This window comes from Schistocerca serialis, chromosome 2, assembly GCF_023864345.2.
Source record: "Schistocerca serialis cubense isolate TAMUIC-IGC-003099 chromosome 2, iqSchSeri2.2, whole genome shotgun sequence".
NCBI classification, from domain to species: domain Eukaryota; kingdom Metazoa; phylum Arthropoda; class Insecta; order Orthoptera; family Acrididae; genus Schistocerca; species Schistocerca serialis.
The window spans coordinates 445,989,930-446,006,009 of record NC_064639.1 but is presented as its reverse complement, the minus strand read 5'-3'; the positions used below and the strand labels follow the sequence as shown (position 1 = coordinate 446,006,009).

At 40.0% G+C, this 16,080-nt stretch overlaps 1 protein-coding gene across 1 annotated transcript in view; it reads left to right on the top strand.

Annotated features, from left to right (window-relative positions):
* The window catches only part of LOC126456060 (acetylcholinesterase-like), a 194,746-nt gene that overhangs the window by 19,738 nt on the left and 158,928 nt on the right, over positions 1-16,080 (top strand). The window contains exon 3 of the mRNA XM_050091815.1: positions 3,322-3,503. Within this exon, the coding sequence (XP_049947772.1) occupies positions 3,322-3,503 (182 nt within the window). The remainder of the gene's footprint in view (positions 1-3,321; positions 3,504-16,080) is intronic.

Genomic DNA, 16,080 nt, shown 5'->3' with positions numbered 1-16,080 from the left:
TGACATTGTCGTTTTAATTTAAAAAGCAAATAATTTGGGAAATTTCTTGCAGTGAGGTGTGCTGAATCGACTCTTATGACACTTTTTCATATAACATTTTAGCGGTTTCTGTGGGCAGACTACGAAGTTTAAGTAGTCTTGTAGGAAGTTGATGTGGTGTGTTGTCGTTTGTGTGAACACTGATGTTATGTTTATACGCAAATGAACATTTTATTCCAACATAAAATATAAATAACATTTCTTCGAAGAAAAAAAGCTTGGTTAAGGAGTTTAATATGAAATTTGCAATGTCTCGTACTATTTGATTCCACTTAGTGGAAACTTTGATATCATGCAGGCTGCAACACAATAAATGAGACAAACGAAAGTTTATTTCTTATTCTTTTTTCTAAAAAAAAGTAACTAAATAAAAAAATAAATAAAATTTCTAAACTGTTGTGGGGCGTATTTCACACACTATTAGATATTCTGCTTGTGTTATTTTCGTATAAACAAGTGTTTAAAAATGTAAAACATTCCAAGTATCAACATGTTTTGTTAAACGGGTGTCATTAAATCAGATCTCAGATATTGAAGACCACAGAGCTTTCACATTACAGTAATGGAGGATTGACTTGATACTTAATCGTAATTTATACAAGAAATTTAAGCAGAGTCGGGTTTTACATACTGAGGCCCACACATGTTACAGTATTTAAGAAACTGCTGATTAGTTTATCACAGCTTTTGAGGGGTCTCGGTATTTTCACATGGAAAATATGGTAGGGTTAAGTAGATGCCGACAACATTCTCGGGACAATAACGTTTCAAACATTGGATTGTAGATTGCCATCCTGACAGCTTATTTCAAAATATTTTGAACAAACATGAAGATGATACCCGACAGAAACCCAATGCTAAATTTCCGTTCAGTCACCAAGTAAACTATGTATATTTCCAAGCTTGTACTGTCGAATTTCATTCTTAAGGCTTATTTAAACTAGCAAGTCGTTTAACAATGTTAAGAATTTTTGTCCTTTGTAAGTGCAGTTATTTTAAAACGTAAAGGATTAAAATGAGTACAGAGCAAAACAGGCCGCCCCCCTTAAGGGAGGGCCATAGGCCCGTGCTTAGTGGGCCTGTATGCAAATCCGCCACTGTGGCTGAGTAGTAATTTTGTGAGTACTGTTATACCATTTAATACGCGAAACTGTACAACATGTGCCGAAAGTAAAGCACAATACGAAGACTGTTTTGAACAATACAGTGGTTTAGTGGAAACGGTCCTGCTGGAGATGGTATGCCTTTGAACTGACCTCCCGGCCAGTTGGAGGACGCCTTACAGTTTAACGTGGATTCCGAAGTATGGTACAACTCAGCATTTTTCGCATCAACATACATTGCCAGAGATGAAGGGAGTAATAAGTGCCTCATAAGATTGAGCGTGGATCGAACCTAAGACCATCGGACTAGAAGTATGGCACTTATCCATTCAGCCACACAATATGTGTTTGCCTTTGCGTAGCTTTCTTTAAGTGAGAATGTGATCATTTAAGAAAGCTAAACAACAATTACTTCAAACAGGCTGTTTACAATTTATTTTGTTGCTGTAAATTTACTTGAATTTTTTGAAAATACGTCTCACAAACAAAGATAACTTTTTACTTATTGTGTGTAGGTTCCATAGATACAATTGTCGTTCTTTCTGTTGTTGTGTGTCGATGGATTACATGTTTTAATTGGTATTTTGAGTGATCGTTCTCAATTGTACTTGTCACCGATAGAAGTTAGTGTTTACCAGTGTATTCAGGCAGTTCAGATCATAAACATTATCGTGAATTAATCATTTACTTTACTATTTGGTAAAGAATTTACAATCGTGGCCCCAATGGTCTCTTAATTCTGTAAGGGTAATATAAAGGAACAGGAAGCCAAAACACTAAAACTTACAATAGAAGTAGCGTAACCGAACCTCGATTCTAAGCAGAAGGGAGTTTCTTAAAGAACGATTAGTTGTAATTTCAAGATGATAATTCGCACAAACACATGGCTGAAAATACCCAAGATCGGTAAGAACGTGAATGAAATAACAGCGCTCACATGACTACTACAGTCGACAGATTTGATACATCCACTTATTCCGACATATACAGGAAGAACTGAATTTTTGCTTCTTGAAAAACATGGCAATGAAATGGAACAGTTGCTTTTTCGTGGAGGGGTATAATAACTAATGGATCATCATGATCAAAGTGATCCATTGACATTAACTGACGGATTTTAGTGTGCTCTATACTCTTCTACACATTACCGCTTTAGAAAAAAATACTTTTTCTTTCTGCTTGTTTTCTAATGAAACGAACCAATTTCGGTCTTCCTGAGGTCATGCAATCCAGTTCCATTAATCTTTCATTTGCATATTTATATCTCTCCGGACTTCCACTTCATCTTCATTGCAGTCATAATTACGTCTTTCATTCCAGCCTGTTTCCTTATCCCTTTCTATAATTAGTATACATGTCCCTTTTGTCAGCTTAATAGTTCTCATTCTGCAACTGGTATTCATGTTAAAAGGCTTTGTCTCAATTTCATGAATGAAAACATATACTAATCAGTGAGTGAAACTTTTAGATTTCAGATATGTAGGTAGTTGAATTATGAAAACAAAATGGTTAAAATGGCTCTGAGCACTACGGGACTTAACATCTGAGGTCACCAGTCTCCTTGAACTTAGAGTTACTTAAACCTAACTAACCTAAGGACATCACACACATTCATGCCCGAGGCAGGAATCTAACCTGCGATCGTAGCTGTCGCGCGGTTCCAGATTGAAGCACCTAGAACCTCTCGGCCACACCGGCCGGCAATTATGAAAACAATATTTACTAGTTGTTTACCAAAAGCACTGCAAACCAATTCTATTCTGCTCTTTATATCTCTTATTGTCCTTCCTGGCACTTTTTCGAATGCGCTAAATAAGAAAGCTGAACTGGTGATACCACTACATTGTTCCTTTTCAGTATTTTCTTTAAGATTTGCATAATAGTTATTTATTTTCAAACCTCGGCTGGTTTCAGATTTGCTCCATTAAACTCTACTATTCGTTATTCAAGTGTATCTGCTCCAGAGGCAAACGGTTTAATGTTATCAGCAAAGCGAAGGTGACCATAAACTCAGTAAAAGCACACAAACTGCCTAACTAGCACTAAAGGATCACAAAAGACAGCGAAAAAATCGTTACAGATCATGTCACGCTTCCTTATCGGCTACAGAAGATTTTAATAGGTAAGATTAAAAAATGTGCTGCTCTGTACATAGAAACCCTGTGTTTTTTGTTGATAGCTGGTGGTTCATTATCCACGGAGGCCAAAATAGAGAACCTGAACGAGAACTTTGGCGAAATTGTGGGCTGTGATCTACGACTTCCAACAAAGGAAGAGCGTGTGGAAGGGGCAGAGTCCGTCAAAAAATTCTACTACAACGGCAGCGACATCACACTCAAGGACAACTACACCACCGCTCTGGTAAGCCACAGCAACTTACATGTGAGTAGGCGCTCGAACATTTTTAACTGTGCCGATCTTCACTACATATTTCTTGAATCGTACTGGACTGGATCTCATTTATGAGTTTAATGTATCGACATCACTAACTTACCGATATTCCTGTCTGTCTCCAGAAGAATTCGCCATTTTCACATGCCCCTTCAGGATGATTTAAATAATTCTATTTGATAAAACAAGTTCTCCACTCTTTGTAGTTACTTTATTTCAAGTGTCCTAGAAACGTGATCAAAACTCTTGGAAACTGAAAAGATGTGATGTATCTGTTACGGGAAGAGGAGAGCAAACTCCATAATGTTAATGACGTTACATATATCTGCTAAAAAATGAAGCAAAATGCAGAAAGGCCTGCTGAAGATAGGCGCTGGAAACAGATATTGGCAGGTGACATACTACATGAAGAAATGTATCGTATTGCGAATAACTAGACGAGAAGACACGCTGTTGTTTGATTACGCGACTGCCGAACAATCGATGAAAACAACTCCAATACCTGGATAAATGTACACGAAAAGACTTAGTAGGAACGACCACATAAAACTAACAGTAGGAAAGGCACATGCCAGACTGAGGTTCATTGGATGCAGTTTCAGGGAATGTAGTTCATAGATGTTCAGCACATCATACAGGGCGTCCCAAGAGGAATGATTATTTAATATTCAGGGACAAGACAGGAACGATCATTCGAAGTAAAGATGGGCTTTAAAATGCATACCTTAAGACCTGTGAGCACTTCTTCATCTTATACAATGAAAGAAATCTCTTCTACTACAAGCTTTTTGTTTTCCATACTTTGGGAGGAGGTACTATGGACAAAAACAGCAAAATCACGTCAAGTAGACATCGTCTCTAATGTGCACTTAGTCATCTTCGCTGCAAATACGAGGCCTGTTCAGAAAGTAAGCTCCGATTGATTGCCAAATTGAAACCACAGTGAACATCAGAAATGTTTTACTTGTAACAATTAGCTACACCTTTCAGCTACTTCTCTACGTAGTCGCCGTTCTGACTTAGACTTTTGTCATAGCGTTGTACCAACTTTTCAATAGCCTCATCATAGAAGGCCGCCGCCAGTGCTTTCCGCTAATTCCCCACGCTGGCCTACACCTCGTTGTCTGTGTCAAAATGTTGTCTTCAAAGTCAGCGGTTCATGTGACCAGAGATGAAACTCAGGGGGAGACAATTGCGGACTGTATTGTGGGTAATCTAACATTTCCATTTGAAAACGATGCAGGAGCATCTTCATTGCCCCTGCAGAATGCGGCTGAGAATTGTCGTGAAGACGAAACAGCGCGACAGTTATGTAATGTTAGCTGCATAGCTTCAGGCGAAATTTCTCACCAGGCCCTCGTACTTGGCGGCAGACACTATTTTCTAGACATCTTTACGCACTCACTGCGAGCTCAGAAATGAGAAGAGCGACGTGATGCTAACTGGGGTTATACTAGAGACACTACCCAAAACATCTGTGCAAAGCTTTATCGGATTTTCATAGTCGTTTCCATTTCGCGACCGATCGGAGCTTACTTTCTGAACGCCCCTCGTAGTTCTTAAAGTATGTATTTTAGAGCCTAATTTTACTACAATATTTTTTTTTCTTTCCATCCAAAGTACATCTATATCTATACGGATACTCCGCAAATCACATTTAAGTGCCTGGAAGAGGGTTCATCGAACCACCTTCCCAATAACTAGGTGGTTAGTTGAATTTACACCTTCTAGATTAGACTGATTTATCGTGTAACTGAAGTTTAACGAGTTCCTTTTAGCACCCATGTGGATGACCTCACACTTCTCGTTATTTAGGGTCAACTGCCACTTTTCGCACCATTCAGATATCTTTTTTATATCGTTTTGCAGTTTGCTTTGATCTTCTGATGACTTTATTAGTCGATAAACGACAGCGTCATCTGCAAATAACCGAAGACGATTGCTCAGATTGTCTCCAAAGTCGCTTATATAGATAAAGAACAGAAAAGGGCCTATAACACTATCTTGGGGAACGCCATAAATCACTTCTGTTGTACTCGATGACTTTCCGTCAATTACTACGAACTGTGACCTCTCTGACATGAAATCACAAATCCAGTCACATAAGTGAGACGATATTCCATAAGCACGCAATTTCACTACGTGCCGCTTGTGTGGTACAGTGTCAAAAGCCTTCCGGAAACCCAGAAATACGGAGTCGATCTGAAATCCCTTGTCAGTAGCTCTTTATGTGAATAAAGAGCTAGTTGTGTTTCACAGGAACGATGTTTTCTAAACCCATGTTGACTGTGTGTCAATAGACAATTTTCTTTGAGGTAATTCGTAATGTTCAAACAAAATATATGTTCTAAAATGCTGCTGCATATCGACGTTAACGATATGGGCCTGTAGTTTAGTGGATTACTCCTACTACCTTTCTTGAATATTGGTGTGACCTGTGCAACTTTCCAGTCTTTGGGTACAGATCTTTCGTCGAGCGAACGGCTGTACATGATTGTTAAGTATGGAGCTAATGCATCAGCATACTCCGAAAGGAACCTAATTGGTATACAGTCTGGATCAGGAGACTTGCTTTCATTATTTGATTTAAGTTGCTTCACTACTCCGAGGGTATTTACTTTACGTTACTCATGTTGGCAGCATTCGAATTCTGGAATATTTACTTCGTCTTCCTTTGTGAAGGCATTTCGGAAGCCTGTGTTTAGTAGCTCTGCTTTGGCAGCACTGTCTTCGATAGTATCTTTATTGCTATTGCGCAGAGAGGGCATTGATTGTTTCTTACCACTAACATACTTCACATACGACCAGGATCTCTTTGGATTTTCTGTCAGGTTTCGAGACAAAGTTTCGTTGTGGAAATAGTTATAGGTATCTCGCATTGAAGTTCGCGGTAAATTTCGAGCTTCTGTCAAAGATCGCCAATCTTGGGGATTTTGCGTCTGTTTAAATTTGGCATGTTTGTTTCGTTGTTTCTGCAACAGTGTTCTAACCCGTTTTGTGTACCAAGGAGAATCAGCTCCGTCGTTTGTTAATTGATTTCGTATAAATCTCTCAATTGCTGCCGATACTATTTCCACCAAAATATGGAAGGCAAAGAGCTTCCTGTAGAAAAGATTTGTTACACAGTATCAATGATGATATGCTCATAACTCTTAAGGTATGCAGTTTAGAGCCCATGTTTACTAGACATTTTGGCTTCGAATGATCATTCCTGTCATATCTCCCAGTATTGTCCATTCACGTTAGGAAACCCTGTGTACTTGGTGTTGCTTGGTCTCGAACCGTTAACAGTTAGAACTGATACAAGAAATGGAGGAGGTCCGAAGAATAGCGGCGTGTTTCTTTATGGGGTCGTTTAGAAAGAACAAATGCGTTACAGAGGTTCAGATCCAGATGCCATAAGAGAGTCTTTGTGCATGAAACTTCAGATTTCCAACAGTGTACATACCTAGAACAGTCAACAAACATATTACTTACCTCAACATACATGTTATGAATGAACCATGAGGATAACAGTATAGAGATACGAGATCGCGTGGAATCTTGCCGACAGTCGTTCGTCCTATGCTTCATTCGCGATTGGAAACGGAAAAGGGCAAAGTGAGAGTGATACTTGAAGTATCCTCTGCTACACAACTCAGGGTGACTTGGGGCGTACAGGTGTAAATGTGGGTGTAAGGGTGTAAGACAAGGCTGTAGCCTTTCGTCCCTTGTCTTCAGTCTGTACATCGAGGAAGCAATGATGGAAATAAAAGAAAGGTTCAGGAGTGGAATTAAAATACAAGGTGAAAGGATATCAATGATACGATTCGCTGATGACATTGCTATCGTGAGTGAAAGTGAAGAAGAATTAAATGATCTGCGGAACGGAATGAACAGTCTAATGAGTACACAGTATGGTTTGAGAGTAAATCGGAGAAATACGAAGGTAATGAGAAGTAGTAGAAATGAGAACAGCGAGAAACTTAACATCAGGATTGATGGTCACGAAGTCAATGAAGTTAAGGAATTCTGCTACCTAGGCAGTAAAATAACCAATGACTGCCGGAGCAAGGAGGACATCAAAAGCAGACTCGCTATGGCAAAAAAGGCATTTCTGGCCAAGAGAAGTCTACTACTATCAAATACCGGCTTTAATTTGAGGAAGAAATTTCTGAGGATGTACGTCTGGAGTACAGCATTGTATGGTAGTCAAACATGGACTGTGGGAAAACCGGAACAGAAGAGAATCGAAGCATCTGAGATGTGGTGCTATAGACGAATGTTGAAAATTAGGTGGACTGATAAGGTAAGGAATGAGGAGGTTCTACGCAGAATCGGAGAGGAAAGGAATATGTGGAAAACACTGATAAGGAGAAGGGACAGGCTGATAGGACATCTGCTAAGACATGAGGGAATGACTTCCATGGTACTAGAGGGAGCTGTAGAGGGCAAAAACTGTAGAGGAAGACAGAGATTGGAATACGTCAAGCAAATAATTGAGGACGTAGGTTGCAAGTGCTACTCTGAGATGAAGAGGTTAGCACAGGAAAGGAATTCGTGGCGGGCCGCATCAAACCAGTCAGTAGACTGATGACCAAAAAAAAAAAAAAAAAAAAAAAAAGGGAGAATCTTTGACTACTTCCATTTATTCTCAGTGTAGATCACGGAATGTTGTGGTGATGTAGACTGGCCTCATCATCTTTTAGACAATCTCAATGGGAGAGTAATCTGGTCACCGTGCTAATCAGTGTAAATAACGAACGCCCTGGAGATAACCTCGTGGAAAGTGTGGTTGTGTGTACAGTGCTTTACCCTGCTGTAGGAACACCAGTTGAATGAACTGGTTAACATTCAAGATATACCTTGCAACATTCACTGTTCCCTCAACAAGCATCATATGTGCACAACCGTTGTACGAAGTGGCTCCCTACTCTCTGATCTTCAGCTTCGGTCCTATCTGGAGCTGTTCGATATCTCCAGTAATGGGTTGTTTTCTGGTCGACGTTGCACTCACAAGTGACTATCGCCAACGCATGGGCAAGTTCAGCCCTCGTCACTAAATATTACTTTACGTCTTTCACTACACCATCGAAGATTTGCTACGCGATGATGCGTTGCGAAAGGCAATTTTCATTGAGGTTCTCATGTTCATAGTACATATGTAAGTGAGTAGTTACTCATGATCGTAACTGGGAGCAAAGTTCGTAGCAATTTGTGCTGCGTTAATCGTTTAATCAATAACGGCTGTTCGTATGTGCGACATCCCGCAAGTGATTGCGTATGATGACGAAACGTGCTCTTTCTTTTTGTCCACCTGAACTGTACAGCTGTCCACACTAACGCGTCGCTGTTATTCTGTTGAATCCAGCAACTGTGGGTGTCGGCGTTTTTCTACAAGTCGAATGTAGTTTTTGCGAGCTCATATTTATCAGGAGATCGCTGGTTTGGTTCCTGATAACGACTTTTTTTACGATGGAATGGTATGGAAGAGGCTTCCCCAGCATTGAGAGTGAATCTAACAAGCTCCTAATCAAAACGAGCAGTGTCATTGATTCACAAGTCGCCGAAGTTAAATTAAATTTCACACTGTGTATTTGGCTTTATACCATTGTGTATTTGTTTAACGCATTACCGAGGTTACGGGTATAGTTCATAAGTGATAATGATAATGATTACATGCCAGAATATCAAATGGCTCCAAGCACTACGCGACTTAACATCTGAGGTCATCAGTCCCCTAGACTTAGAACTACTTAAAGTTAACTAACCTAAGGACATCACACACATCCATGCCCAAGGCAGGATTCGAACCTGTGACCGTAGCAGCCGCGTGGGTCCGGACTGAAGCGCCTAGAACTCCTCGGTCAAAAAGGCCGGCCGTACATACCAGACATACACTGCAGTTTCGATCTCTAGTTTCCTATTTTAAGTGCCTAAATGCGCAAGTCAAAGATAATCGAATGGGAGTTACTCGATGCAAAAGCCGATGATGGAGAAATGTCAATGCCGTATAAGAGGAGGAGAAGTAACAGCAAACAGCCCTCATTACAAATCCTTCCTTAAGCCCCAAACGATAGCGCAATTTTGAGGCCGATTTATACGACGAAACATTGTAACATAATCAAGGGATATGACCGATTTGATAGTTATCAGTGGGGAAACTGACATCTCGAGTAGCGGCGGTTCTCTTATTAATGAGTACTGAGATGACTGGATTTTACTAACAACTGTCCCAATGTCTCGTTCGGGAGCACTTCATGAACTGCAAATTCTGGTTGAGGGAATAGTCTATACAACAGGGGCCTGACACACAAAATATCCGATCATGCGCTACGGATGTGGCCCTAAATGGGCATCTGACTGCCTGCATACATACAGTTCGTCCAATTATTACAGTTCAATGTAGACGAGTAAAAAACACCAAAGAGTAAAATAATTCTCTCAGCTATGTAACATTCATTAAATGACTGGAAAAGCTTCACTGCACTGTGAAATGGTAAATTAATGACCACATAATATCATTTACACGTCCATCCTTCCAAAAAATAAAAGACCTTTCTTGAAACTAAACTTATTGAACATATTCTGAATGAAGATTTAAGATTTACACTCAATGTGGCTTGTGTAGACTGACTGTAATGTATGTATCAAACAATATTAAGATCATCTCAATGTTCAAAAATCTGACCTGGCACAATAAGGAATCAGAGCAGGTCCAAAAGAAAAAAAAATATGTGAAAAAATGCATTACAATATAACTAATGTCTTCTTCTTCTTCTTCGCTATCTCTCTCTCTCTCTCTCTCTTTTCTCCAGATTGCCAACACAGCTCACGATGCGTACGACCACACACGTTTCCCCGTCAGGTCGACATTCTACGTGGGGGCCTGTGCTTGCATGAAACATTTTTCAAAAATTATCATGCTCACTCGCTGCTTTAATTCTGTAACTTAGAAAACGCTTTTGCAGCAACACCTAGCATTATCACCTTGTAGGAGAAAACAGAAAGAGGCATGTACTGTCGATGCGATCGGGTCGTTACACTGTTTTTGACTGACGACGGGAGTAGCGGAGGCGGTATAAAATTCTCGACAACCAGCCTCTGTGCGTATACCAAACCTCTCAGCTGTGAGTTATGGAGTAAAGAGAAGCAACAGTTTTGGATTACAGTACAGCTGTTGGTTTCAATTATCATTATTCAAGGACACCCAAAGGGGTCTTGCTACGAAACCAAATGGCACCGAAAACAATTACTCTGCTGTCGGACCGTATTGCGGTTGACAGTCAAGTTGGTATACCACCGCCCTCTGGAGCGTCTCTACACACGTCTACGCTGGGCTTCGGGGCTCAGTACGAAGTGGCAGATTCGAGGGGCTTGCTGCTGTACAATGGTCAATGGTAGTTGGGGCAATGGGTGCCATGATCCCAGCCCTCTTTCGTCGAGCAGCCTATTAATGGTCCGTGTGGTCACTGAAACACCAGTTGCACGTCGGATCGATGATAAGATGAATCCGGGGACCTAGTGCCTCTCTGATTATTGCTCTTCCTAACGTTCTGCTGTCTGTCTTGGTTGACACTGTCTTCGGCTATGTCTCACCCATTGCTGCCAACATCATCGAACAGTGTCATTGCTTCTGTTCAAACGTCGAGCGATTCACTGATTTATCCAAACGGCCTCTTTGGGCCCAACTACACGTCCTCTCTCAAATGATGACGCCTACGTGTATTGTTCACGCACCTTTCTGCGAGGCATAGTTACTGTCCAACTGAGTACACAGAATGAAATTCAGAACGACTTTATGGCCTTAGCATAGAATCGTCCCCGCTTTAGTGTTTGCTATAATTTCCAGCTGTGCGGGTGGAATTGCACTACAAAGTCACACTATCACGCATCGTGCACCAAAGCTTCTTTTTTAAAAAGAAGAAAAAAGATGTGGGGCGTGTATTGCACGTAAATTCACTTGGTCCCCTAGTCAATTTGGTCCTACAGTTTCCATGAAACTCGAAGTTTATGAAGTCGTATCTTTTGAACCTATCGTACTCTGAAATAATTTTGCCGGTAAATTCAGTGATATATGCAGATACTGTTTGCGAAATCAGTTGCGAAGAGAGTTAGTAACGCAGAGTTAATAAATGATAACCAGATCTTTTCATACGTCTCAGTGCTTATGATCCCATATTTTATGAACTATATCTCGTACATTAATATACTTAGGCAGGTACAGTCAGCGGTGTAAGTGAGTAGTGCGTGAAAAATGTATAGCGAATGGTGTTAGAAGTAACGAAGTAATAAATTAAAATGTCAGGCCTGGTGCGGCAGTTTTAGTGCATGAACAGCGAATGTGTAAAAAAGGATAAACTTTTTTCCTTTCACCAATTTGTGGAGGCTTTCAGCGAGAAGAAATCTCGCAAGGACTTGGAATTATGTGAAAAGTTGTTTTCAACTCACGAAGTGCTCCCATTCTCAAATGGGGGGTTGAGTAAAGTCTGGTTATCTGACCATCTGAGCTACACTCATTTTTTACCCCCACATTCATTCCGTTGAGAGGTACGTGGATCTTACACGCACACTGATTATTCCCAGATAGTGAATTACTTTGAAATCGATCCAGTGTTTCAGGAAGAGATGTGTAACATGCAGACATATATCCATTTTTATAATATGTATGGATTAATGTTAACAGTGGCCTTTAATCGTTTTCGGTGATCACTGAAAAGACGTTTATTCATTTTTACTGTGCTAAATTCTTGAAATATCGACACTAAATTTATCTTTCAATTATGTCCATTTTCTCTACATCTTCCGAGTAATTATAATCGAATAAGAAGACTGCATGTGTATTTATTGGCTTCTGACTACACTACAATATTTATGATGCTTTAATTACATTTTGCAGTTCGACTCGCACCTTTTCTTCGTGGAGGGACTGGACGCCTCCATCAGGAGCATGTCCCGGTTAACCTCGCAGCCTGTCTACTACTACCAGTTTTCGTTCGTCGGTCCTCTCAGCGCGTATCCTGGGGGCCCAGGTATTCAAATAAAATAATTAGAAATTTCTCTCACTTATTATCATATTTAGTAATGTAAGGTGTTTCACCACAAGAAAGTAACTGCCATTCTGATAATTTTCGTAATTCGTTATGACAATAATACCATGGAAATGACAAAAAACAGAAAAGTATTTTTCTTTTCGTATCGACTAATCTTCACTGACAACAATGCAGTTCTCGCAAGTTTAGACAATTGCTTGAAATTTTCGGTGAAAGCTTCTTTTCCCAAAACGAATCCCTGTGGTTACATGTTTGAAATGCGCCTCAAAATGTGATGCAGACAACAGTGGTCTCAAGTTTTGTTAGCGACTTCATAGAAGTGGTAGTAACTACAAAAAAAAAAAAGAAATGGTTCAAATGGCTCTGAGCACTATGGGACTTAACATCTATGGATCTATGGTCATCAGTCCTATAGAACTTAGAACTACTTAAATCTAACTAACCTAAGGACATGACAGAACACCCAGTCGTCATGGGTAGTAACTACATTGGTAATTTATAGAAAAAGAAGGATCACAGGTGAAATTCCCATCAACCATTCTATTAATAGATATTTATGGATAATGCGGTTAAAAATGACGTTTCTGATACCCGATTCCTTCAACATCACTATTAACCCTAGGATGCCTAAGGGGGGGGGGGGGGGGGTTCGTTGAACCCACAATTTTTTTTATGTCCCCTGATTTTGCCCAAGTAACTTTCATACTACATATTCCCTTTCAGTTATTGTTTGTCGGCTATTTTATGAAATGTTACTATCAATATACTTTACAGAAAATTCCTGCTTTGAAAGAAAAAATAAATAAACTTATTATGGGTCCAACAAACCCCTCCCCCTCCCCCCCTTGGGCTTCCATGCTATAGAAAATTTCCCTTAGTAGGATTTCGTATTTCTCATCTCTACAACAATGCAAGTTAGTTCCTTGTTGGTTGGTATTCTTGATATTCACAACAATTGGTTTACTTTCAGAGGAAGTGATTATTGATGTCAGTCAGCTGTTATTTATCTTGTAAACTTGCAGTGAGTTAGTGCAGTTCGCTACTGTTCACACCCAGACTTAGAAATGACTAAAAGAATACGTGACTCGTCTTCAGAAAGAGTTCGGAATGAAATTTTAGATGAAGATTCTGACTCGGGGAGTGAAAGTGAATATGAGGATGGTGTTTTGTAGTATGATTCAGATCGGGAAAGTGATGTGGATGTTAAAGAAGATGAAGATAGCGCAGCTTCAGGCAGTGACCATCAGGATGTTATTGTGGCCAAGTCTGGAAGAAGGTACGTAACCACACAGCCTAGAATTCCTCGGAGGTCTGTTGCTAATATAGTAAGAGAGCAGGCAGGAGTAACTCCAGTTCGTGTTTGCCACTCACCTGGAGAAGCCTTGAAGTTACTTCTTACTCCTGACATCATGGATGTTATAGTAAAACATTCAAATGAAGAGGCAGTTAGGCGAAATGTTACTTTGACTAATGAGAAAGAATTGTATGCCTTTATAGGAATCTTGATACTTATGGGGGCAAATAAGGACAATTCTGTCAGTGTACACGATCTTTGGTCAGACCTAATGGGTCGGCCAGTTTACAAGGGAATTACGGCAAGAGAACGTTTCAAGGAACTTATTGCACTCATAAGGTTTGATGACAAGAGTACCCGCCAGCTAAGAAGGGAAGCAGACAGGTTCACAACAATCCGTGATGTTTTCAACAAAGTGAATGATAGGTTTCCACTATTGTATAAACCAGGGGTTCACCTCACTATTGATGAGATGCTCAGCTTGTTTAGAGGGCACTGCCCCTTCAAAGTATTTATGAAGGATAAACCGGGCAAGTATGGCATCCTTATACGCATGATGTCCGATGCAGTTGACCGATACGTCTTGAACATGGAACCCTACGCAGGTAATGTTCAGAATTTACCGAAAGAAGAACAGGGTTCAGCAGCAGTCGTCAAACGTCTGGTAGCACCTGTGAAAAATACTGGTCGAAATATTATTACAGACCGATACTACACATCGGTGGATTTGGCGGAAGAGTTATACCAAGATTACAACGTTACTACAGTAGGAACTCTCCAGTGAAACAGGAAGCATATTCCAGACATAATGAAGAAAACGTCAAATTGATACCATTGATCAAATGGCGCGTATGTACACCTGCAAGAGGGGAACAAAGAGATGGCCTCTATCTGTATTTTACTCTCTCATCGACATCTGCGCTATCAATGTAACCACCATATTCATCCAGCAACATCCAAGATGGAAAGAAAAGAAACACAACAAACGGAAACTTTATGTTCTGCAACCTGGGATGGAACTAGTGAAATTGCAGGTAGAAGAAAGAAGTGCCAATGCAAGAGGGTTATCTAACCAAATTGTTCAATCAATGGAGACTATTCTACAAAATAAAATCAAAGAACTGACAACAGAAGCACGTCAGCCTCCTGCAGGGAAAGGTCGGTGCCATATTTGTGTAAGAGAAGCGAAAACAAAGAAGCAGAAGTACACCAATCTAAGTAAACCAAAACAGTATTGTAGACAGTGTCATAAACATGTGTGTAACACACATTCAGAAAAAATTGTGAAGTGTGTCCCTTGCCTTAAAGTTGATGACTCAGAGTAGTCTATTGTATATGAACACATCTGTATTTTGTATTGTAGAATGTCAATTTTTTATTCACTTAATCCAATATTTATAACAATTAACAACATTATGAACCGATCCCTTAGTTAAAATACATAAACCATTTTGAAAGTTGTAATTTTTCGTCAGTAAACTTATTTAATACCTGTGGGTTCGTCGAACCCTCCCCTTAGGCATCCAAGTTAGCAAAAACGCTTGGGCGTCCTGGGGTGAAAGGACTTTTTTCCATCAACTGTAACGCTTGGTCGATGTTAATCTGTCATTATGTGTGTTGGCGTTTGATTCAAACGAGGCTCATCAGCAACAATATTCAGACCATTCTGAGGTGTTTGAGCCAGCCACAGAAATATTTTTTCCTCAGGAATATGTTTCGCATTCTTCATCATCACTTCCTTCGTCTTCGCGACAGTTTACCCATTCTGGAAAGATACATGGTGTTCATCTATTTTCCCAGTGAACTAAAAAACCACGCTTCACACTCATTGCAAGTACTCGCACATTCGACTGCCAGCAGCAAGCAACTCCAGCCCGGTATATTCAACGCTATCGGGTTTTCCGGATACATTTTTTGCTTATTGTGGTAAAAATTTTGTAGCTCCACTATGGGAACCTATTTTATGTGGTGATTTTTCGTGAGACAGCTTTAGGAATTTCATTTGTGTACCAACGTTGATCGATATGTTACGCTACCCAGCTAAAGGAGCTGTTTCATATTTACTACGTTTCTCATGTACAAATAGAGTACTTAAGGACAGCAAATTGTAGCCAGACTGATAAAAGTAAATCGTTTTAGCGCAAGACTTTCACTCAATAAATTAATTTTGTTTATTGCAATCGCTGCAGGATTTTATTTAATAAACACCAAAACAACACTT